At 37.4% G+C, this 24,231-nt stretch overlaps 1 protein-coding gene across 1 annotated transcript in view; it reads left to right on the forward strand.

The window, feature by feature from the left end:
• LOC306883791 (alpha-1,3-mannosyl-glycoprotein 4-beta-N-acetylglucosaminyltransferase B-like) overlaps nucleotides 1–24,231 on the forward strand; it is a 148,486-nt gene that overhangs the window by 74,944 nt on the left and 49,311 nt on the right. Inside the window, exons 2-5 of the mRNA XM_079439276.1 lie at nucleotides 1,319–1,498; nucleotides 4,044–4,187; nucleotides 6,880–7,013; nucleotides 23,999–24,045. Coding sequence (XP_079295402.1) covers nucleotides 1,319–1,498; nucleotides 4,044–4,187; nucleotides 6,880–7,013; nucleotides 23,999–24,045 — 505 coding nt within the window. The remainder of the gene's footprint in view (nucleotides 1–1,318; nucleotides 1,499–4,043; nucleotides 4,188–6,879; nucleotides 7,014–23,998; nucleotides 24,046–24,231) is intronic.

Genomic DNA, 24,231 nt, shown 5'->3' on the forward strand with positions numbered 1-24,231 from the left:
CAGGAGTTTGAAGGCGTGAATATTTGTTTGTCTTGCCATTGGCAGGCAGATTAAAAATTTAACTTATTTATGTATTTTATGTGGCAATGTTACGCGCATACTTATGCATGCGTTTGTTTTTGTTTGTTAAAAATTAATATTAAATTTAATATAAACGTATTCATTTCTTAATTGAATAGATTCTTTAAATAATGCTTTATAAAAAAAAAAATTAAGATTACGTAACGTAAAATAACGCAACGATTACGGAAAATAACTTAAATGATTATTGTGCTGTCAGTTTCTCATAAAAATACTAAGCATTACATTGGTAACAACATGCGTTGCATTTGTTAAATATATTTAATGCATAAAATAACATTAACTATGAGCAATTCATTCGTTACAGTATTTATTAATCTTCGTTAATGTTAGTTAATAAAAAAAACACAGCTGTTAATTGTCAGCTCAGGTCCATTAACTAACATTTATAGGTACTCCTTTTCATTTTAATTCAAGATTTTTTATTCGTCACATACACAATTATACAGAGTATAACCAGCAGTGAAATGTAATAATGTATTAGTAATTGCTGCAATCAACATTAAGTGTTGTTATTGAAGTATTTTTCATTGTTAGTTTAACTAATGTAGTTAAATAATGTTAACAAATGGAACCTTATTATTAAGTGCCATTACATTTTTATGGATTAATTATCTGAAGGTGAGTAAACATGACATCTAAACAGATTAGTGTTTCTTTAAATGCACTTTAAAGTTTGACATTTGATCTGTATTTGAGGGTTGAAAGAACAGATTTGTATTTCTAACTGCGTGTTGACCTCTGGGCTCAGGAACATTGATCGCCCCGTTAAGAAAGGTTATGACCCGAGACATGGAGAAAACAGGCAACCTCACTAAAACACTTGTTTAAATGTCATGAATGACTGGCTGGCTACACGACACCAGCTCTATTCTCTCCCTGTCTAAGAAAACTGCAGTGTTTAGATGTAAACGAGTGCCGTTTCAGCCCTTTAAAGGGCACAGAGAAGAAGAGAGGGAGAGACTCAAAATATCCTCTCATTTTTTACACAGATTACCATCTGAAAAACAACCCTGTTAAATATAGACCTTTGAGAAACACGCTCATGTTCTGTGCCTTTATTTATTGATGCATAACATGACGGTTCTTTTGACTAGATAATGGAATGCTGTTATAATAAATTATAAAGCAAGAAGTTGATGAAGTGTGTTGAGAAAAAGCAAAAGCTGCAGGTTTTCTTTAAAAGTGTTGCACTTTAAACCACCAATTAGTGTTGTTCTCTCTGTTCTGATTGTAGGTAATGTCGTAGACGTTTACCAGCGTGAATTTCTGGTGCTGAGAGACCGTCTGCACTCCGCTGAGCAAGAGAACCTCAAACGCTCCAAAGAGCTCAACCTGGTGCTGGATGAAATCAAGCGAGCCATCGCTGAGAAGCAAGCGCTGCGGGACATCAACCGCACCTGGAGCAGCCTGTCAGGTCAGACACAGAACCGCGAGACTAAACACCACCACCACATCCTGAAACTTTCTCAACCAATCATTGCCCTCTGATTTAAGGGGTAGAATTAAAGGACTACTTTACCCAACAATGAAAATTCAGTCATCGTTTACTCACCCTCGTGTCATTCCAAACGTGTTTGACGTGCTTTTTTGTGGAACACAAAAGAATGTGTTTTAAGGAATGTTTAAACTGTTTTTATCCATAAATTGAAAGTCTTTAGGGTTCAAAACAACAAAAATACTTTTTAAAAATCATGATTTTTGTGTTCCACAGAAAAAGGCAGTCTTACAGGTTTATGAGTAAATGATTTTTTCATTTTTGGGTAAACTATCTCTTTAAAGGGTACAGTATGACTTTATTTCTTCAGACGAACACAAATGAACACTTTGCTTACTTTTAATTAATTTTAATGCTCAGAATTATTTTAAAGACAACATGGAACATGATCTTTACTTAATATCCTAATGATTTTTGTCATAAAAGAAAAATCGATCATTTTGACCCATACACTGTATTTTTGGCAAATGCTACAAATATACCCATGCTAACTTGAGACTGTTTTTGAGCTCCAGGCTCACATATCTGAAACTTCTTTAACTATATAAGTTACAGCCAACTATCATATGTGCTTTCATAAGATCACGCTTATCATAAGCAGCATCATATTATGAGGCTTGTGCATGAAGTGACGGTCCTCTGGATTTAATTGATATTGATATATTTTGTCCATTTTGTGGTTTCCATGCTAAAACTTGCTTTCATTTTATTTTGACACTGTCTTCATTAGCCTTGTTTTTGGTAAGATTTCTGTTCATTCATTAAGGATCACATCATGCACAGCTGTCAGCTGTGTTTTTTAAAAAGTTTTTTTTTTCTTAAGACATGTCTTTTCAAAAGGAATATCGTTAAGCTGCCACTTTTATTAGCTAAATTTAGTATAAATGTGAGCAATGAAACAAGCTAGAAAGATTTAATAAACTTCTGCTTTCTTCTTTCTTTGCATCCTGTTGGTTTAATTTTAATGCTCAGAATTATTTTAAAGGGGCCATCGGATGCCCATTTTCCACAAGTTGATATGATTCTTTAGGGTCTTAAGTCTATAACATGCTTTAGTTAAAATTTCTCAATGTAGTGTAAAAAACACCCTTTTTTACCTTTTCAGAGCAACCTGTTTTGTTGCATGTTCCTTTAAATGCTAATGAGTTCTGCTGACCCCACCCCTCTCTTCTGTGGGGTGACGAGCCGTCCTGTTTAGTGGTCAACCAATATATCGGCCGATATTTGGCATTTTTCAAATATCGGCATCAGCCGAAAAGTTTTTCTGTTTGGCCGATGCGTTCGAGGTGGGACTTTTATTTTAACCTGAGCACACAGCTCTCACATTCTCCCTCTAGTTCGCTGTCGTCGTTAACAGTTCTGTCTAATATGGATAGAAGTCTATATATCTAATAATCAGATAGAATTGTTAAACAAAGGAGTTAAATGCATACAAAAAGTATTATAACAATTGCTTTAATAGTATTAGTAATAGAATGGCAAACATTATAATACTTTCTCATTTTCCGACAGCATTCAGAATCAGCAAATACGGATTTATATCATTTAAACAAATCTTTGAATGACTAATGGACATTTAATTTCACAAACCTTGCATACTTAGTAGAATCCAGTTGTGAGATCTTGTGAAGTGTGCATTTGTATCCTGCATGACCACGTGTTCTCTGCATGACATTCATGTCATTTTCACTGTGTGCTGTATGTAAAAGGACTGTTACCTTGGCTCTATTTGAACAATATGATTCCCAATGCACACAAACTTCCCAGAATACTGAGTGCCCTGTTAGTTACAGTGTTTACTTCCTTTTTAATTATATTTTTATTAAATATTTATTTATTTGTGAAAAAAACTTTGTCATCTAAAGTATAAGTATGTTTATATTACACATTTATTTTTTAACCAATTTTTAAATGATTTCAAATTTCTTAAATATAAAATTATATCGGCTATATATCGGGGGGCACATTCCCTTCAAAAGCTAAAGTAATTCACTGCGTCTTCAGATGTTGGGAGTAAATGACGACTGCTATGTTCATTATTACATCCATCAACAAAACCCCTCAATCGCTATGGAGACATTCTTAGATGTCTCTGCTCCAGTGTCGAAACAATGAAGGACTGATGACAGCCCACTCAGGGCGGGTCTAAGGTAAAACACCAGTGTCAATCAACAATCATGGCCTTGGTCTGTGTGACATCATAGAGACAAGAAGCTGAGAACGGCTTGATTTGAAAAAGGGGATCCCTATTAATTTTAGGGACTAAATAAAAAGCACTGGGTGGATTTTTATCATTATAGGGTGGTTGTGGGGACACACTGCCAACACACATTTATGTTCAAGCAACATGTAAAAGTGAATTTTGCATTCGATGACCCCTTTAAAGACAATAATAATTCATATCAAATCATGTGCTAGTAGTTTAAACCAGCTGACTTTGACAGATGATTGACATGTCTTACAGATGAGACCAAGCTGAAGCTGTGGAACGTGACCAGCAGTAAGAATGTTCTTCAGCTGCCCAGCATCTTCCACCATCTGCCGCACCTGCTGGCCAAAGAGACCAGCCTCCAGCCAGCCGTGCACATCGGCCAGGGTCGCACCGGAGGTCAGTGCGAGCGGCAGAGGAAATGAGTTCCTCTCTGTAACATGTGATATGTTTTGTTACATTCTCCTGCAGGCCTGTCTAGTTATACGGATTCTGTGTAAAATACGGGTCTGGTGCCTCTAGTGACCTGCAGCTGTCAGATCATGCGATATTGTTGAATCTCTGTGTTCACCGTCTCAGAGGCGAGTGGTGTTGAATGTACTATTAACGTGAAGTGGTTTATGACCAGTGTTGGGGGTAACGCATTACAAGTAATGTAAGTTACATAATCAGATTACTTTTTTCAAGTAACTAGTAAAGTAACGCATTACTTTTTAATTTACAAGAAAATATCTGAGTTACTTTTTCAAAAAAACAGATTTAGTATTCATCAAAATGAATTAAAACAGTGAAATGCAAACTCAGAATATGACGCAAACCTGCAATTAGTGTTGCTTTCGTCAACAAAATTTATGACTAAATATCGTCGTCAACGAACCTTTATCACGTGACGAAAACGAGACGAGACGCAGCATAAATGCTAGTCATGTGACGATGACGATAATTAAATGTATAATGCAATATTGTTGATGAATAAAAACGAGACTAAATGTGGTTTACAAAATAAAAACTGCTAAAATGTCTCTTAATTTTCGTTGACTAAAACGAGACGAAACAAAATGTTATAACGTTATTTCGTCTCGTTTAGTCGTGTTATTATTATTATTATTGTGCAGTATTTCTGTTTCCGGTGTCTGAGATGTGTGTGTACTTCTAACATGTTTGGTTGGTAAAATAAATCTTGTAAATTAAAATCAGAGCGTCTTCCGTGTCTGGAATTGATGTATTCTTGAGTATATAAGGTAACAATAATATAATAAGATAACCTTGTTTGAAATTGGTTTGGCTAAAATAAAATTTTGGTTTCATCTATACTACTAGGTACTTATTGACTGGGTTAAATAGAATTGCATTACTAAAAAGAGACTAAAATACAATTTTCATTGACGAAAACTAGACTGAATTTAATCAGTTTTCGTCGACTAAAACTAGACGAAAATAGTCATGGATAATTCTGACTAAAACTAGACTAAAATGTCATCAGTTTTCGTCGGCTAAAACTAGACTAGACTAAAAAGAGTATGAACGTGACTAAAACTAATAAAAACTAAAATGACAGCTTCACACAAAGATTAAAACAGGCCGCCAATAATTAAATATGTTAAACAACACAAATGTATCTAACAATTGTGCTTCATTGTTTTTTATTGCTGAAGAGTGTTGAACCTTCTTCTCCTTTGTTCTACTCTACAGACGTGAAGTTACTTTTCCTTCAGCCTGAGGTTTATTTATTACACTTGTTGGTGTGAAAGGGCTTTTACATTTGCTATAAGCAGAACTAATTATATTAAAAACAAACAATCAAGCCCTGCTCATTTTTAAAAAGTAACGCATTAACGCATTACTTTCCATAAAAAGTAACTAAGTAATGTAATTAGTTACTTTTTTAGGGAGTAACGCAATATTGTAATGCATTACTTTTAAAAGTACCTTTCCCCAACTCTGTTTATGACTAACGCTGAACTCGAAGGAAACACTGAAATGGCAATAACATCAATATCTGCTGAGATGGTGGAGAGATGTGTATTCTAACCTACAGGCTGATTCGTTTTTTTTACTTTAATGCTTCTGTTTTGATGTAAGATGAAAAAAGTAATGCACTATTTAATTGGTTTATTTCTTATATTTGTTCTGCTGTTTATTTGCATCTTTGTTCTAATTTTTAATAACAAAGATAAAATAAAAATTGCTATATTAATATAGTGAATATTATTAACAAAAGAAGTGAAGGAAAAGATGTAGCGTTGCTAGGTGATTTTGCTTTGGAACCTTCAGAAAACGTTAACTCCATATTTCTCAAAATCGACTTTGCTGAATTTTGAATTGTCTATTGACTTCAAATGGGTGTAGCTCAGACAATGTTTATTCCAACAATCATACATCAGGTTTTTTAATGAAAATTGTGAAAATCAAATTTGCTCATTGCAACTCATTTTGCCAGCACAAGTCACATGTATTCAAATTAATTTAGTTGTGTGATTCCTCAGGTGTCTATTATCTGCCTTGCATGATGTCATCATCCTGTAATACCAAAATTTTATGACACTCTGATGTGCATTTATGACCCTTTTGTGTGATTTTAGAGATATCTAAGCAGGCCAGGAAGAGCGGTTTGAAAAATATGGCCTCGTAAAAGTAAAAAATGCAGCTGAAAATAAAAATTAATTTAATTGTCTGGGTCTTTGCGATCCTCTTACCCCACATCCGCCAAAAGCTTATTATATCATCATTCTTAAAATTTATTGTCTCTCTGTCTGACTCATGAAAAGATGTTGTACCTCTCTCATACTGCTCTCCATCTCCTGTCCTGGCTCTCTGCCCGGCTGTGTCTGGGTCTCTGGCCTGTCTGAGTGGACATTTCTCTGGGGTGCTGTCCAACAGCCTCAGCCCCCGGTGGGGAGGAGACGCTCGCTGTCCCGCAGGCTCAGCGGGGAGCTGCTCTCCATCCAGTTTTAATTAGGATTGAGCTCTTAGAAATGCAAATGCACAGTCAGCCAGGACTCTGTGTGTGAATGGTACAGTAGGCTTTAGTGGTGATCTGTCAAATTTAATGCACACGGGGCTGATTAGTGACTTCCTCTCTGTCTCTCAGTGTCGATAGTGATGGGGGTGCCCAGTGTGAAGAGAGAGGTGCACTCCTACCTGACAGACACGCTGAGCTCGCTGATGTCAGAGCTGAGTCCGGCCGAGAAGGAGGACTGCGTGATTGTCGTCTTCATCGCGGAGGTAAGATCATGACGACAAGAATATGCAGAATGGATTCATTTTTTATGAGGATGTAGAAATGTGAGACCCAGAAATGTGATCTGTTTGTGTTGTGTAATCATGTATCATACAGTATGTGGGTTAATCTATTACATATATACGGCACAATATGCGGCATATATAATATAATATAAATCCAAAAGAAGCCAGAAGTGACTTTTGAAGGATTTTATTAAGGAGTCACTGAATTTGTTCAAAACGCTGATTCATCCAGTATATAAAAAAAGTCTCTTTAAGAGTGAGTCATTGAATCATTTACCAACCAATTCGTTCGAAACGCCTCTGCTCTGTTGCTCTGAGATGTGCAATTCTGCTTTGACTTTAACTTTTGACTTTAACGCCAGCATTTTTTTAGAAAAACTTGCCAGCCACCGGCAGCTTTTCTGATCATTTTCACAAAAGTTTAATGGCACCCAGAATATTTTGAATATTTGAACATGCAATATGTCAAAACAGAGAACAGAGCCTCAGCTTTTGAAAAAACAAACAAACAAAAAATGTATTACAGCTTCATGCAATCTTTTTTTTATCAACACTTCACAAAAATGCTGTTTTTGAAAAAAAGACTACATCTGGATCAGATTTGAATAGATAGTTGATGGCTTCCATCAACACATCCAATGCTTGCACGGTCCAATTAATCAAATAAATCAGTTTTGATTTATATGCTGTTTAATGCATGATGATCGAGTTCATTTACATATGCATGAGCTTACGTATGCAATCGCTTGTTTCTGCTTTTTCTTCGCCGTGTTTTGATCCATACGTTCAGTGCTCTTTCAGAAGATGCATAATAGCACCTCTTACCATATACCAGTGAAAAATTTCATCAGTGGTGGGGAAAGAGTTAAAGGTGCTGTATGTAATTCTAACAATGATCAAGTTCAGGGAGAAAGAATTTGGGAACAGGCACATGTTTAACCAACTTTTATTAAATAAACAACAAGACTCAATTTGTTTGCTCGCTTCCATGGCTGCAATACCAATTCTCCACCAACTGGCAACCCTGAGTGTTGAAATACTACTGGTTAAACTGGCAGTGGGTGGAGTCACAAAGACTGAAATAAAAACAGACATTCCAGAACAGAACAGAACAGAACACACGTTTCAAAGCAGAATAACTGGCTGTAGCATTGCTTTTCTGAGAAACAAGCATGTGAACTCAGCCTGTTTCCTAAACATCTGCAATCATATTATGGTATTATTATCCTTCAGTACAGTCAAAAAATTACATACAGCATCTTTAACTGTTGCGCGATCAGAGAGTTCCAAACAAAGTGAAAGGTAGGCATAGTATTGTGTCTGAATTACTCAATATTAACTTCTTGTTTATTGAATATTGTATAAAAGCAAGGTCACACTGGCAGTTATGGTGTTTTCCAATGACTACCATGCTGATATTTGGGAACAACAGTACTCTTGTTTGTGTGGTATTGCCTAAATAAAAACATGTCATTGTTAACATCCATTGCTTTAGTTTTTTAAATAGCTTTAGCGTAATTTGGTACTTTTGTTACTATATACTGTAGCTTGTTATGTAGCTAAAGACTTTTCTAAACTGGTAGCTTTACTGTAGTTTACTGTATCTGCTTTAAGTTATGAGTAATCTGTAAGTTTTAGAAGCTACTGTACCGTTTGCAAGTCTATTTCTCTATTGATTATACTGGCTTGTGTAGCTGCTAGCAGCACTGACCTGTAATAACACATCACTGCCCTTCTGTTCAGTCATTAGTGTCTACACAGCCCAATTAACATAAGTTGTGTCCCAAATGACATACTGTACACTGTGCACTTATACTATGCACTATGTACTCTACTGTCTAGTGCAGGGGTCTCCAACACGTCACTCGTGAGCTACCAGTAGCTCGTGGCCTGATTAGAGGTAGCTCACCAAGACATATTGACATATCAGCCGTGAGGTTATTTGAATGATTCCATCATGTATTTTAATTATCATTAAACTTTATTTGAACATGTTGTACATGTCAGTAGATAACGTTATGAATATTATTTTGTTAGTTTAAAATCTGGCCATGATTTTTTAATGTTTTATTTTACTGTTTATGCAAACAAAAAGTGCAGAAGTGCATAGTGCTACTAATTTTATTTGTTGACTTTTGTCATAAAACTTGGTAAAATTATTTCATTGTGTGTGTATCAGTACTTTTTTAATATTTCCAGCACATTTTAACAACGCCGTGTAACAGTTTGGATTGATACATTAAGAGATTAACATTGGTAGCTCTCAGCCGCTTTCATTTTTAAAAAGTAGCTCCTGAATTAAATGAGGTTGGAGACCCCTGTATGAATTTTATACGATTGTTTTGTCATTTAGTATCAGAGTCTGATACTATATAGTAGGCAAGTGGGCATATTTTGCCGCAGGTAATGAAAACACAGCAATATTAATTTTTTTCCTGTATGCCCCATTAAACACACAACAGTTCAGAATGAGCAAACTGTTAAAAGAAACAGCTTAATGAAATAATTTATTATAATTATAACAATTATAGTGACGAGAGGGCAGTTATATTTATTTTTATGTAAAATATATGATCTATTATTTTTGGATTTGGGGAGGAAATGGACCTGGTTCTGAATTCTGTGAGATTTACCGTTATGGGCAGTGTTTTACTTGCGATGAAGTTTTTATGAGAGAGCAGTGAAATTAGATTTGCTTTAGATAACAGTATACTTAATAGATGTATTATGATAATTGCAGTAAAGCATCATTCTGTGTTTGACCACTCTGAGATGATTGTATCACAAGGACATTGTGCCCTAGACACACTGTACACTGTTGAGTGTGTTTCACATTAATTAACATTGACTGTAGTTCATGAGTAACTGCCGGCAATGAAATTCAGACTGTGTGTGTGTGTGTTACTTTTGAGATTAAAATACAAGTCATACATCATTTTATTGTAATAGAGTATGTAATACACACCACCAGACTGGAGTCCATCTCTCTAAAGGGAAAACTCACCCGAAAATGACCATTTTGTGATCATTTACTCACCCTCATGTCATTCCAACCCTGTTTGACTCACTTCCGTGGAACACAAAAGAAGATTACTGGGAACAAACAGAGAACAAAATTTATACAATTTGGTGCAGTTGCCAGAAATTCTTATAGTTGTAATGTAAATCAGTGATATCTTTATAACAGCACAACAGAAAGCTTACATAAAATGCAAATAAATATCAGATGTCACTCATATTTTATGTTTTTATAAAGTTCTTAGTAATAGAATTTCCTCAAAAGCCCGATGGATCATATAAATACTCACATTTTACTTACTTCATAGTTACTTCAGTCCAGTCAGTGTTCATTTTGAAATATTACTAATCATATAAAAGCTTTTCTTACATTTACAGTGCTTGTCAAAAGTTTGGAAACATTGTGATTTTGAAATGTTTTAATTAAGTATTTTATGTACTTTTTATTTGTAAGGCTGCATTTTTTTTTTTATTTGATAAAAATTTGAAAAGTTTGAAATCTCACATGTCACATGATCCTTCAGAATTCATTCTAATATGCTGATTTACTGCTCAAGAAACATCAATGTTAAAAAAGTGTTTGCTGCTTAATATTTTGTGATTTTATTTTTTTTTATTTTATTTTTTTTTTAACAGGATTCTTTGATGAATAGAACGTTCAAAGGAACAGCATTTATTTGAAATAGAATCTTTTGTAGCTTTAAAGATGTTTTACTGTAATTTTTGATCAATTTAATGCATATTTGCTAGATAAAAAGAATTCATTTCCATTTTGATACCACAGCCTGAAGGGGATTGTTTTGAGGATTATATAAGGCATTTTAGTTGCTAAAAACGTATGAGCTACTCATCAGTAGCTACTGATGAGCTACTGATCAGATGACAGAAAGCATGGTCATGTTGATCATTTGGAGGCCTTAGAATTTGCTAATCAAATTTTGTACAGTTTAAAATGAATAACCTTATCCTGAAATTATTGTAAAATGTTTTTTATATTCATGCACTACAGTATAGTTCAGTAGTTTTGTGTGAGAAACAAAATTCACTGAAATTACTGAATATTATTGACATTTGTTCACTGAAAATGAATATTCATCATTCATTTTAATTGTCATTTGGGTTGGGAATGACAGTAGGGTGAGTACATGATGACAGAATGTTCATTTTCTGAGTGAAATTAAAAAATAAAAACAGATCATATTGATGAATTTGCTGCTTTTGATAAAGAGCTTACTCCATTAATAAAGTATGTTCTGTGAGTGAGTTACAACCCGAGTTCAAGAAATGTTGGTATGTTTTTTAAATTTAAATAAAATCAGAATCAGAATGAGATTTATTGGCTAGGTATGTTTACACATACAAGGAATTTGTTATAGTGACAGAAGCTCCACAGTGCAACAGAAAGACAGCGACAGGACACAGATAATAAAAGAATAATATACAAATAGGCAATGTACAAAATAGCAAAAACAATTATGTGTGTACAGGTCTGATATGTGCAAATTTCAAATGCAAAAATAAGTATGTGTGGTGAAAAAATTATGTATAATAGAGTTGTGTGTTCCACGTTTAGTGTCAAGTGTTCATGAGATGGATTGACTGAGGGAAGAAACTGTTCCTGTGTCTGGTCGTTCTGGTGCTCAGAGCTCTGTAGCGTCGTCCAGACGGTAACAGTTCAAAGAGGTTGTGTGCTGGATGTGAGGGGTCCAGAGTGATTTTGTCAGCCCTTTTGCTCACTCTGGATGAGTACAGTTCTTGGAGAGTGGGGAGGGTTGTACCAATGATTCCCTCAGCAGTCCAGACTACCTTCTGTAGTCTTCTGAGGTCAGATTTGGTAGCTGAGCTGAACCAGACAGTTATTGAAGTGCAGAGGACGGATTCAATGATGGCGGAGTAGAACGGTTTCAGCAGCTCCTGTGGCAGGTTGAACTTCCTCAGCTGGCGAAGGAAGTACAACCTCTGCTGGGCCTTTTTCACAATGGAATCTATGTGATTGTCCCACTTCAGGTCCTGAGAAATTGTGGTGCCCAGGAATCTGAATGACTCCACTGCAGTCACAGTGCTGTTCATGATGGTGAGTGGGGGGAGAGCTGGGGGGTTTCTCCTGAAGTCCACGATCATCTCCACAGTTTTGAGTGTGTTGAGCTCCAGGTTGTTAAGACTGCACCAGACAGCCAGCTCCTTAACCTCCTGTCTGTAAGCAGACTTGTCACCGTCCTGGATGAGGCCGATCAGTGTGGTGTCGTCTGCAAACTTCAGGAGCTTGACAGAGGGGTCTTTATGTGCAGTCGTTGGTGTAGACTAGAGGGAGAAGAGCAATGGGGAGAGATCGCAGCCCTGAGGAGCTCCAGTGCTGATGGTGCGGGTGCTGGATGTGTATTTTCCCAGCCTCACTAGCTGCTGCCTGTCTGTCAGGAAGCTGTTGATCCACTGACAGACGGAGGTGGGGACGGAGAGCTGTGTCAGTTTATTCTGAAGGGTGTCCGCGTGTTAAAAGCAGAGCTGAAGTCTACGAACAGGATCCTCACATAAGTCCAGTGTTGGGGAAAGTTACTTTTAAAAGTAATGCATTACAATATTACGGTACTCCCTAAAAAGTAACTAATTACGTTACTTAGCTACTTTTTATGGAAAGTAATGCGTTACATTACTTTTGCGTTACTTTTTAAATATAAGCAGGATTTGATTGTTTTTAATACAAGAAGTTCTAATCATAGCAAATGTAAAAGCCCTTTCACACCAAAAAGTGAAATGAATGAACCTCAGGCTGAAGGAAAAGTAAATTCATGTCTGTAAAGTAGAACGCAGGAGAAGAGGGTTCAACACTCTTCAGCAATAAAAAAAACAATGAAGCACAATTGTTAGTTTATCTAAAGTCATTTTTGCTTATTAGTATGGTTGAACTGGATCATCAAAGGCCAGCAGAGACATTGGTTAATAAACTGGGATTAGATACATTTGTGTTGTTTAACATATTTAATTATTGCAGGTTTGCGTCATATTCTGAGTTTGCATTTCACTGTTTTAATTCATTTTGATGAATACTGAAAATGAAAATTGATGAAAATCTGTTTTTTGCGAGTGGGATGAATTAATGCACATTCACATTTAGTCTAGAACTATAGTAACAGCATGTTCACACAGTGCACTGTCAGTCAATAAATGGGAAAAAAGTAACTGGCGTTACTTTTTTTAAAAAGTATATTTTCTTGTAAATTAAAAAGTAATGCGTTACTTTACTAGTTACTTGAAAAAAGTAATATTATTACGTAACTCGCGTAACTTGTAAGGCATTACCCCCAACTTCACACTTCGCACAGCTCCAGTGATCTGTTGAAGATCTGTGTGAAGATGGGGGCCAGCTGGTCAGCACAGGTTTTTAGGCAGGCTGGTGACACACCGTCGGGGCCTGGTGCTTTCCTTCTTTTGTACTTTCTGAAGACCTGGCGCACGTCATCTTCACTGATCTGAATTGTAGGTGTGGGGGAGAGGGGGGTTGCTGGAGGTGTGAATGGTTGTGTGGAGAGATGATCAGGGCAGGTGTGGGGTGTTTTTTCAAACCTGCAGTAGAACTCATTCAGGTCGTCTCCCAGTTGTTGATTCTCCAGAGTGCTGGGGGATGGTGTCTTGTAACTGGTGATATCTTTCATACCATTCCACACTGAAGCAGAATCACTGGAAGAGAATTTGTTCCTTAGCTTGCCAGAATAATTCCTCTTTGCCACTCTGATCTCCTTTTCCAGTGTGTATTTGGCGTGTTTATACAAGACTTTATCCCCCTTTCTGTAAGCATCTTTTTTGGTCTGACGGAGCTGTCTGAGTTTTGCAGTGAACCATGGTTTGTCATTGTTGTCAGTTAGATGAGTCTTGGTAGGAATGCACATATCCTCACAGAAACTGATATAAGATGTTAGTCTCTGTGAGCTCGTCCAGATCGGTGGCAGCAGCTTCAAAAACAGTCCAATCAGTGAGAGAGAAACAGGATTGTAAATCCCGCTCTGTTTCATTAGTCCATCATTTAACAGTTCTTAACCCTTTAGGTGCCAGGGTTTTTTGGAAAAAATGCTGGATTTTGACATCAAGATTTCAAAAGCTTGTGGCTTGAAATGGCTTAAAGATAGAGATCTACTGTAAATTAGAAAAATGTTGGGCATGACCGAAAGTTTATGTGGGGTGTAAATATACTCATCTAATTTGCATATTATGACGTCATCAGGGGCGGCCCTCTTGAATTTCATAATATTTAGGAAATAATAGATATTGAATTGATGTTTGATTTTTTTTGTTTGTTTTTTTTGTCTCTTTCTCCTCATTCCAAATGATCAGAAAAGAGGAAACCAACAATAAAACAGGAGAAAGTACTAAATTATTACTATATTACTATACTATATAGTAGTAAAACGCATGTGAACAGTAGCCTACTTTTTGATCAGTTCAACAGTAATATTCAGGAAATAATAGATATTGAATGGATGTTTGAACTTATTTGCATGTTGTTGTTGTTGTTGTTGTTTTTTTGTCTTTTTATCCTCATTCCAAATGATCAGGAAAAGAGGAAATCAACAGTAAAACAGGAGAAAGTAGTAAATTATTACTATATTACTGTGCCATAGTAAAATACATGTGCCTATTTTTTGATCAGTTGACCAGCTATCTGCCCAATCAGGTATCTATGTGACAGTTTATAGTTCTTGAGAGTATGGTACCTCTCATTGCATAGCACAGCGCACAGACCTGCCCCAAACTGACTGCACCTGTACTGTCTGCCCTTAGAGCGCGCGCGATCAGAACAAACAGCACAATCTGGCCGATCATCAGAGAGCAACAGCTCTGCTATGGACACTAAGACCACGTCCACCCCTGCCACCCCCATCCCCGTTGGGCAAAGTGTTGAAATTATCACTTGTTTGTGCTTTGTGAACGATCGCGCCTTGCGCGCGGCACCATTGCGCGGAAAAGATGTTCCGGGAGAAGCGCGATCATTAGTCGGCCGATCGTCATTTCCAAAAGGCAAATAATACCCTTCAGAGTCAGAATCGGCGAATGACATTTGCAACACATCCTCACAGTACAACTTTTTATTAGGCGATTTTCTCTCACAAATCTCACAATTTACTCAGACGCTATGAACTGAATTGCTTCCGCATCAATGACACGATAGCTCACTTACTCTGCTATTTCCTCAAACAATTTTGGTCTAGAATCGAAGTACTACATGTCTGCCATCTAGTGGAAGGGAATACAAATGAGCCATTGCACCAGATTAGGAACTACAGCCCATTTCATGAAGTATGACGTCTTGTCGCAATTTGGCAGTTCGCGGGAGAGATTTCCTTTATTAAAGTCCTCGAGAATGATTAAAACAGAGTCTGGGTGTTGTTGTTCTGTGTCTGTGATCAGATCAGCAAGTTTCTGTAAAGCTGATCTTGCGTTCGCTTGCGGTGGAATGTAGACACTAACGAGAATGAACGAACAAATCACCCGCGGTGATCGCGGGATGAAAACTAAAAGACTTTCATATCACATGAGCCAATATTTTATTCACAATAGAACATAGATAACATAACAAATGTTTAAACGGAGACATTTTACACTATTTTGTCATTTAATTTGCTCATTTCAAATTTGATGCCTGCTACAGGTCTCAAAAAAGTTGGCACGGGGGCAACAAAGGGCTGAAAAAGCAAGACATTTTGAAAAGATTCAGCTGGGAGAACATCTAGCAGTGGCGTGCACAGGCCTCTGGAGGGGCAGGGGCGAAATGGTGTTACGAGGGCACAATCGCGGACCGGGGGTGGGGGGTTCCCCCTCAGCTAGGGGCATCACGATTCACGATTTTATCACGATTCTTTGTCATGTTGGTTTTTCTATTTTGCAAGCTGTTTGAGCATGTCAAGTCACCTTTATTTATATAGCGCTTTTAACAATGTAAATTGTGTCAAAGCAACTGCACAATATCAAAAAAGGAAAATAGTGTGTCAATAATGTAAAATGAAAATATAAAAAAAAAGATTTTCAGTTAAAGGCATTTCATTATTGAATTCAGTGATGTCATCATCCAGCTCAGTTCAGTTTAAATAGTGTCTTTGCAATCATGTCGACGATATCGCTCATCTAGGTGTCCTGGTCTCCGCTGACGTTCAGGGCTGTAGAGGTCGTCTCTGGGTGCTGATCCACCATCTGATCTGGATACGGACTGGATCTGATGACTGCAATGACCATCTGGGCTGGATACGGACCGGATCGGGTGGCCAAACTAATTTCCCTATTATAAAGACAAAGCCTTTCAAAGTAACAAAATATAAAAAAGTATGGCAGATATTTAGGCCCAAGTGGGTGAAGATAAAAAATGTTGTCATTATTTTATCGTTGTTATTAAAAAATGAGAACAAAGATACACATTACAAATACAATCAATAAACAAATAAAATAAACAGTGTTTTATTTCCAGGTACAATATGTGTATTTAGCAGGAGCATTCAAGAAACTGAATGAACAAATATAAAAATAAAACACTATATAGATTGAGTCCTATTAAAGCAACTGCATTAAAGTTTTTCAGTCAAGAGTAGTGAGTGATTTTTCTCTTTGTGTTTTATTAACATTAAAGGAATAATTCACCCAAGAATAAAAAAAACATATTTTTATACCTTCATTTACTCACTCAAAAGTTGTTTTAAACCTGAGTTTCCTTCTTCTGCTAAACATAAACACTATTTTGAAGAAGGTGGAAAACCAAACAGTTGTTGGTCCACAGTCACTTCCATAGTATTTTTTCCCCCTACTGTCAAAGTCAATGTGGACCAGCAACTGTTTGGTTACCCGCATTCATCAAAATATCTTCTTACAGATGTGAATGCATGTGGCTCTGTACAGTATATTGATATGGCGGCGCCAGAACTGCAGCTGATAGAATATTTCTTCAAAAGCAGATCGTGGAGACATTTTTATCAGGGCCGCTGCTGGCCAAATGGGTGCCCTAAGCAGGATTTTATTGTTGTGCCCCCACCCTCAAATATCATGGAAGTAAAAACAATACACCTACCATAGGCATCAAAATAGAACTTTAATCAAATATAAAAGTAAATAAATAAATAAAATGTAATTAAATTGTATTCTTTCCAAATAACAATTGTAGCTCTAGACAGTTAGCTATGGAAGTAATACAGTTGTCTGATTGATTTTATGGTCTCAAGCATTCAGAAATCACGCAAAAGAAAATAGAGCAATTTTACTACGAAAACCGTGGTTAATTTTTGTAAGGGTTGTGATGTCCACATGTTTTTTGTTGAAGAACTTATAGAGGCTGTGTCATCTATAGAAAAAAGGTGACCAAAAGTTAAATATTAAGTGGATATTTGAATTAAATGTTTGGTCAATAGCCTATTAAACAAGGATTTGATCGTCCTGTAAGTGTAACAGCAGCAATTACCAGGCCTTTGGCTCCCTTTGCAGGCATTTGTAATAACATGTAATGTTGAAAAAAACAATAGACACATCACAAAATTTGTAATGGTTTTACTGGTTATATAATGGGACTTGTTTTGGTTTTTATGGAAACTGTAATGGACCCTGCTGGTCTCTACTGGTAATTGGTCACCTTCTATTGGTGGCTTGTTAAAACCAATAAATCCTAATGGAATATGTCCCAAAACATACTACAGAAAACCATTTTTTGTATGGTTTTAATGGTTAAAAGTTGATTGTTTGTAATAGCATTTTTGATTTATTTGTGATGATATTCTGTGATGGTCTATTTTGTTTTTTTTTTCAGCAGGGTTGCCTCATTGTTTTATAAAATGCATTTGTAGTCATTTTAAAGGCTGTTGTTGGCTAAGGTCTGTGTTTATAACCACAAAATATATATGTATTATCTTAATACTTCTTTGATTATGAATGTAGCCCACCCACATTCGTGTGCCCCCCCAAATGAGTTACTGTGCCCCCCACATTCCATCCTCTCCCTTCCTTGCTGAACGTGATCGATTTCGAAAGTGAAAGTGAAACCGATAAAAAAGCGCGCATAAAAAAGCGCGCATAAGAAAGCGATTGCACGCTTTAGCAGCGTCAGCAAGATTGCACGCTTCCCACCGGAACCCCCCCCCACACACACACACACACACATAACGTGATTTGTGCCCCCCTATAAATTCAAATGCCCCCCTGATGGAGGTGCCCTGGCGGTAAATAGCAAAATAGATGCGCTGTAGTTGTGTATAATTATACGTGATATAGTTATGTATATATCTGTTTATAATAGCCTACACATTTTACAATTGTGTTGCATTATGTATACCTGCTGCTGCCATAATAAAGACCCATTTCGAATGCTTACGTGCTTTCCTTCTCTTTCTGCTCCCAGTCCCAGTTGCTGTGGTGGAGCGGTTATGAAGTAGCCTATTGTTCTTTTAAATACTTTCCAGCATTTTAGAGATAAATATGTATGCAAATTACACCGAAGTACAACAGTTAGCCTACCGTACAATGCTCAAAAAGGCTTTAAACACTGAGTTTTTAATCGATTTCTTCTCGTAAACTCAGAGATGTGGATTCGGACGGCAATTAAATTACCACACGACCTTGGTGTTTGTCAAAAAACAGTAGGTAATCTGGCCGGGGATTTTTAAGGGGGTGGTGAGAGATAAACACTGACATTCTGGATTTGGACAGCAATTAAATCACCAACTACCACCATAAATGGTGAAAATCACTTATGTCCCCATGAGAAACAATTACTGTCCGAATAGGGCTATAGAGAGGCAGAGTCTCTCAGAAGTAAAGATGGGCAGAGGCTCTCCAATCTGTGAAAGAGTGCGTAAAAAGATTGTGAAATACTTTAAAAGCAACGTTCCTCAATGTCAAATTGCTAAGGCTTTGCAAATCTCAACATCTACATTGCATAACATCATCAAAAGATTCAGAGAAACTGGAGAAATCTCTGTGCGCAAGGGACAAGTCCGAAGACCTTTGTTAGATGCCTGTGGTCTTCGGGCCCTCAGACGACACTGCGTCACTCATCGGCATGATTCTGTCATTGACATTACTAAATGGGCCCAGGAATACTTCCAGAAACCACTGTTGGTAAACACAATCTGCCGTGCCATCTGTAGATGCCTACTAAAGCTCTATCATTCAAAAAGGAAGCCATATGTGAACATGATCCAGAAGCACCGTCGTGTCCTGTGGGCCAAGGCTCGTTTAAAATGGACTGTTTTAAAGTGGAAAAGTGTTCTATGGTCAGACGAGTCCAAATTTGACATTCTTGTTGGAAATCATGGACGCCGTGTCCTCCGGGCTAAAGAGGAAGCATGCCTTCCAGCATGATACATTTACATTACATTTATGCATTTAGCAGACGCTTTTATCCAAAGCGACTTACATTGCATTCAAGTTACAGTTTTGAATTTTTTTTTTATCAGTTCTTGCTTTCCCTGGGAATTGAACCCATGACCTTGGCATTGCTAGCGCCATGCTCTACTATTTGAGCTACAGGAAAACTGTAGGAAAACAGGAAAAGCATGTTATCAGCATTCAGTTCAAAAGCCAGCGTCTCTGATGGTATGGGGGTGCATAAGTGCATACGGTATGGGCAGATTGCATGTTTTGGAAGGCACTATGAATGCTGAAAGGTATATAAAGGTTTTAGAGCAATATATGTTCCCCTCCAGACGACATCTGTTTCTGGGAAGACCTTGTGTTTTTCAGCCGGACAATGCAAAACCACATACTGCAGCTATTACAGCAGCATGGCTTCGTAGTAGAAGAGTCCGAGTGCTGAATTGGCCTGCCTGCAGTCCAGATCTTTCACCTATAGAGAACATTTGGCGCATCATTAAATGAAAAATACGTCAAAGACGACCACAAACTCTTCAGCAGCTGGAAACCTACAATGGGGAAAACATTTATTTTATCCCCTGCTGATTTTGTACGTTTGCCCACTGACAAATAGGGGTGGCACGGTACGTGTATCGAACTGTTCACGGGGCAAATTCCAAATGGAAGTGATCATCTCTAATGATCACTGAAGGACTGAAATCCTGCAGCACCCGCAAGGTCCTCCTGCTCAAGAAAGTGTACAGGCCCGTCTGAAGTTTGTCAATGATTCAGAGGAGAACTGGGTGAAAGAGTTGTGGTCAGATGAGACCAAAATTGAGCTCTTTGGCATCAACTCAACTCGCTTGACTTGGAGGAGGAGGAATGCTGCCTATTACCCCAAGAACATCATCCCCGCCGTCAAACATGGAGGTGGACACATTATGCTTTGGGGGTGTTTTTCTGCTAAGGGGACAGGACAACTGCACCACATCAAAGAGACGATGGACAGGGCCATGTACCGTCAGGACCAGGGCATTGAAGCCACCCAGGGCATTGAAAATGTGCCGTGGACTGGTATTCCAGCATGACCCAATGACCCAAAACGCACGGCCAAGGCAACAAAGGAGTGGCTCAAAAAGAAGCACATTAAGGTTCTGGAGTGGCCTAGCCAGTCTCCAGACCTTAATCCCATAGAAAATCTGTGCAGGGAGCTGAAGGTTTGAGTTGCCAAACGTCAGCCTCGAAACCTTAATGACTTGGAGAGAGGAGTGGGACAAAATCCCTCCTGAGATGTGTGCAAACCTGGTGGCCAACTACAAGAAACATCTGACCTCCTGTGATTGCCAACAAGGGTTTTGCCACCAAGTACTAAGTCATGTTTTGCGAAAGGGTCAAATACTTTTTGACTAATTAAAATGCAAATCAATTTATAACTTTTTTGAAATGCATTTTTCTGGATTTTTTTGTTGTTATTCTGTCCCTCACTGTTAAAATAAACCTACCATTAAAGTTACAGACTGATCATTTCTTTGTCAGTGGGCAAACATACAAAATCGGCAGGGGATCAAATACTTCTTTTCTCCACTGTATATCAGGCAAGAATGGGACCAAATTCCAACACCAAAACTCCAGAAACTCATAACCTCGATGCCCAGACGTCTTCAAACTGTTTTGAAAAGAAGAGGAGATGCTACACCATGGTAAACATTCCCCCATCCCAACTATTTTGAAACCTGTAGTAGGCATCAAATTTTAAATGAGCTCATTTTGTGCATAAAATTGTAAAATTTCTCAGTTTAAACATTTGTTATGTTATCTATGTTCTATTGTGAATAAAATATTGGCTCATGTGATTTGAAATTCTTAGTTTTCATTTTATTCAAATGTAAAAAACGTCCCAACATTTTCGGGTTGTATTTGAATTAAACAAATGTGCAATATTCCTTGTTGTCACATTTCTTTGCTTTCCACTGAGTGTTTGTTCCACACACCTGCAACTTATTTGGATTCAAGGAGACCCATTTGCATGTACGTTGCATACACAATTTAGATGCATGCCAGTCAGTTTCATTGATATACAGCATGGTTCGGCTTTCTGTAGATGCAAATGTGTTGAAACAACGTCAGACTACAGAGAAAGATGTGCTTTGTTGATGTCTCACAGGAAATCCTTACTGTTCATTTGATTGCGTGAAACAAAATCAGTAGTGTTGATACTATTGCTCAAAATAACCCCGACTCTAAGTATTAGATCCTACAATGTTGCATTGTGGGTATGGCCTCTTTTGACTTAAGGTAAGCATCCACCTAGAACATAATGTATAGCATCAGCAGCAGCCCTAAAGACACTCCAAACCCTCTAGCAACCAAATAGCAACATGCTAAAAACACTCTGAACGCCTTAGCAGCTGAATAACAATATGCTAAAAAATAAACACTCAAAACACTCTGCTACTGAACACCAGCTTGCTAAAAACCATTCAGAACACTGTAGCAAACATGGCAACACACTAAGAATCCTCTCTGAACACTTTAGCAACCGAATAGCAACTGAAAACCACTCAAAACACCCGTAGCAGCGCCATTATGGACATTTTTTGTTCCCTCGAAAAGCACCACTCACACATTTTCATCAGGAAATGTAAAAATCTGGTTGATTAGATTGAACTGGATTTCATGGATACATGAGATTCACTTCTCATGGATAAATTTTTCTGTCCATTTTTGAATAGAGGGTTTAAAAGGACAGAGGCTTTTGGAGTGTTGTCGTATTATTCTGTCTTTGAACTGTTATGAAGAGTATGTGACACTAAATGGGTCAGAGTTTTTTGTCTCATAAGTCACAATTCTCAAGCTTCCTATTTGTCTGAAAAAGCAGCAATTCCCATTTCTCTGGAATCGAAAGATTTGTTCAAAGTTGCAGCAGGTGTTTCCTCATCATCTCTTCCCTGTCTCAGGAGTCGCTCTGATATTTTAAAAAACAATGACTCAGTCATGAGAGATCTGTGGGAAGTAATGTGGATTTGATGAGTCTGGCAGGTCATGGACACTGACGCAGTGTCTGTATCCGCACATTATGCCCTCGTACGCTGTCCTTGAGTTTTACTGTTCTGGCTCCATTTGACACAATAGGGTACATTTTAATAGTGCTTCAGAACAGCCCTAGAGTATTTGAACACTTAAAGTCAACATGAAACGAAAATTGTGATAGTCTTTTTCAATTCAACTCAATTCAAGTTTATTTGTATAGCGCTTTTTATGATACAAATCGTTGCAAAGCAGCTCTACAGGAATTTAAGTTTCCACAATATATTTATATATTGCAGAACCTTAATATATTTAACTTATGGCAAAATTTGGTAATTCTGTATGTTGTCTGAGCATTGGCGTCCTCTGAGGTCCTCTGAGGGGTTGGCATCATCTTTCCTCAGGTGTTCGGCCATCTCAGATCATTTAAAGGTTGGATCCAGACTGAAGCTTCTGTAATTCCTAGTTACCACGGAATGAGAAACAAATAGAGACATAATTAGCGTAGCTGCTATTCCATCTAAGCAAAAATTATTTGTTCAACCCAAGCTAAAGAATAATAATAATGTACATTTGATCAGATATAACTGCAGTACAAGATTATAAGATGCATTATGTGAATGCTTGGCTAAAGAGATGTGTCTTTAATCTAGATTTAAACAGAGAGAGTGTGTCTGAACCCCGAACGTTATCAGGAAGGCTATTCCAGAGTTTGGGAGCCAAATGTGAAAAAGCTCTACCTCCTTTAGTGGACTTTGCTATCCCAGGTACTACCAAAAGTCCAGAGTTTTGCGACCTTAGGGAGCGGGTTTGATTGTAGCATGGTAGAAGAAAAGTTAGGTACACAGGAGCTAAACCATTTAGGGCCTTATAGGCAAGTAATAATATTTTGTAAATGATACAGAACTTAATAGGTAGCCAGTGCAGAGACTGTAAAATTGGGGTAATATGATCATATTTTCTTGACCTGGTAAGAACTCTAGCCGCTGAATTTTGGACTATCTGTAGCTTGTTTATTGAAGATGCAGGACAACCACCTAGCAGTGCATTACAATAGTCCAGTCTAAAAAATAGTCCCCATTATAAAGATTGAACTCATGAATTTAAAGATGTGCACGGAGAAATCATTCATAATAAAGACAATTGATAACAGAATTTTAATCCAAGTGGCTTTTATTTAAATACAGCGCAAACTTTTAAAGCAAATCCTTGTATAGCAAGTTTTAAATGATAAAGTTCAACAGTTCAACTTTAATTCTGTTCATTTTAATGACGCTATAGCGCCCCTTGTGGAAACTCCCAGAATGCGGTGCATTCTTGAGTTGCGTTTTGAACGAACCGTGAAATTGAATCTGAACAGTGAAATCCATCTGCTGTTTTATAGTGGAAAGTGCTTTAGCAGCTCATCACCATTTGCTTCCATTATTGGACAGTTAAAGTTTCTCTCTTGACTACAGAGATTGTATAATCCCTTTAGCAGGAAAAGTCAGGAAATGAGAATCGACATTGTACTTAAAACATCCATCCAAAAAAACTCCTACAAACACTTGTCTAGCCCAAAGGTGAACATTTATTAAACCATTGATTCTTGTTTTGTTTTGCAGACGGATCAACAATATGCAAATATTGTTGCTGACAACCTTAAGCGCCTGTGAGTACCCTTGATTTTCATTAATGTTATGACCACAATCTGCTGTACATGTGTTTGAGAGATCATGTGACTACAGACCTTTACTCACATGCTTTTTGAGGACAATAGCAGAAGAAACAGAAGGGAAAGTCCATTCTCCGGGTGTTAGTGTTAGAGTTCCTCTGCTTCGTTCTGCTTGTCCCACAT

Source organism: Barbus barbus, assembly GCF_936440315.1.
Source record: "Barbus barbus genome assembly, chromosome: 17".
Lineage (NCBI taxonomy): Eukaryota > Metazoa > Chordata > Actinopteri > Cypriniformes > Cyprinidae > Barbus > Barbus barbus.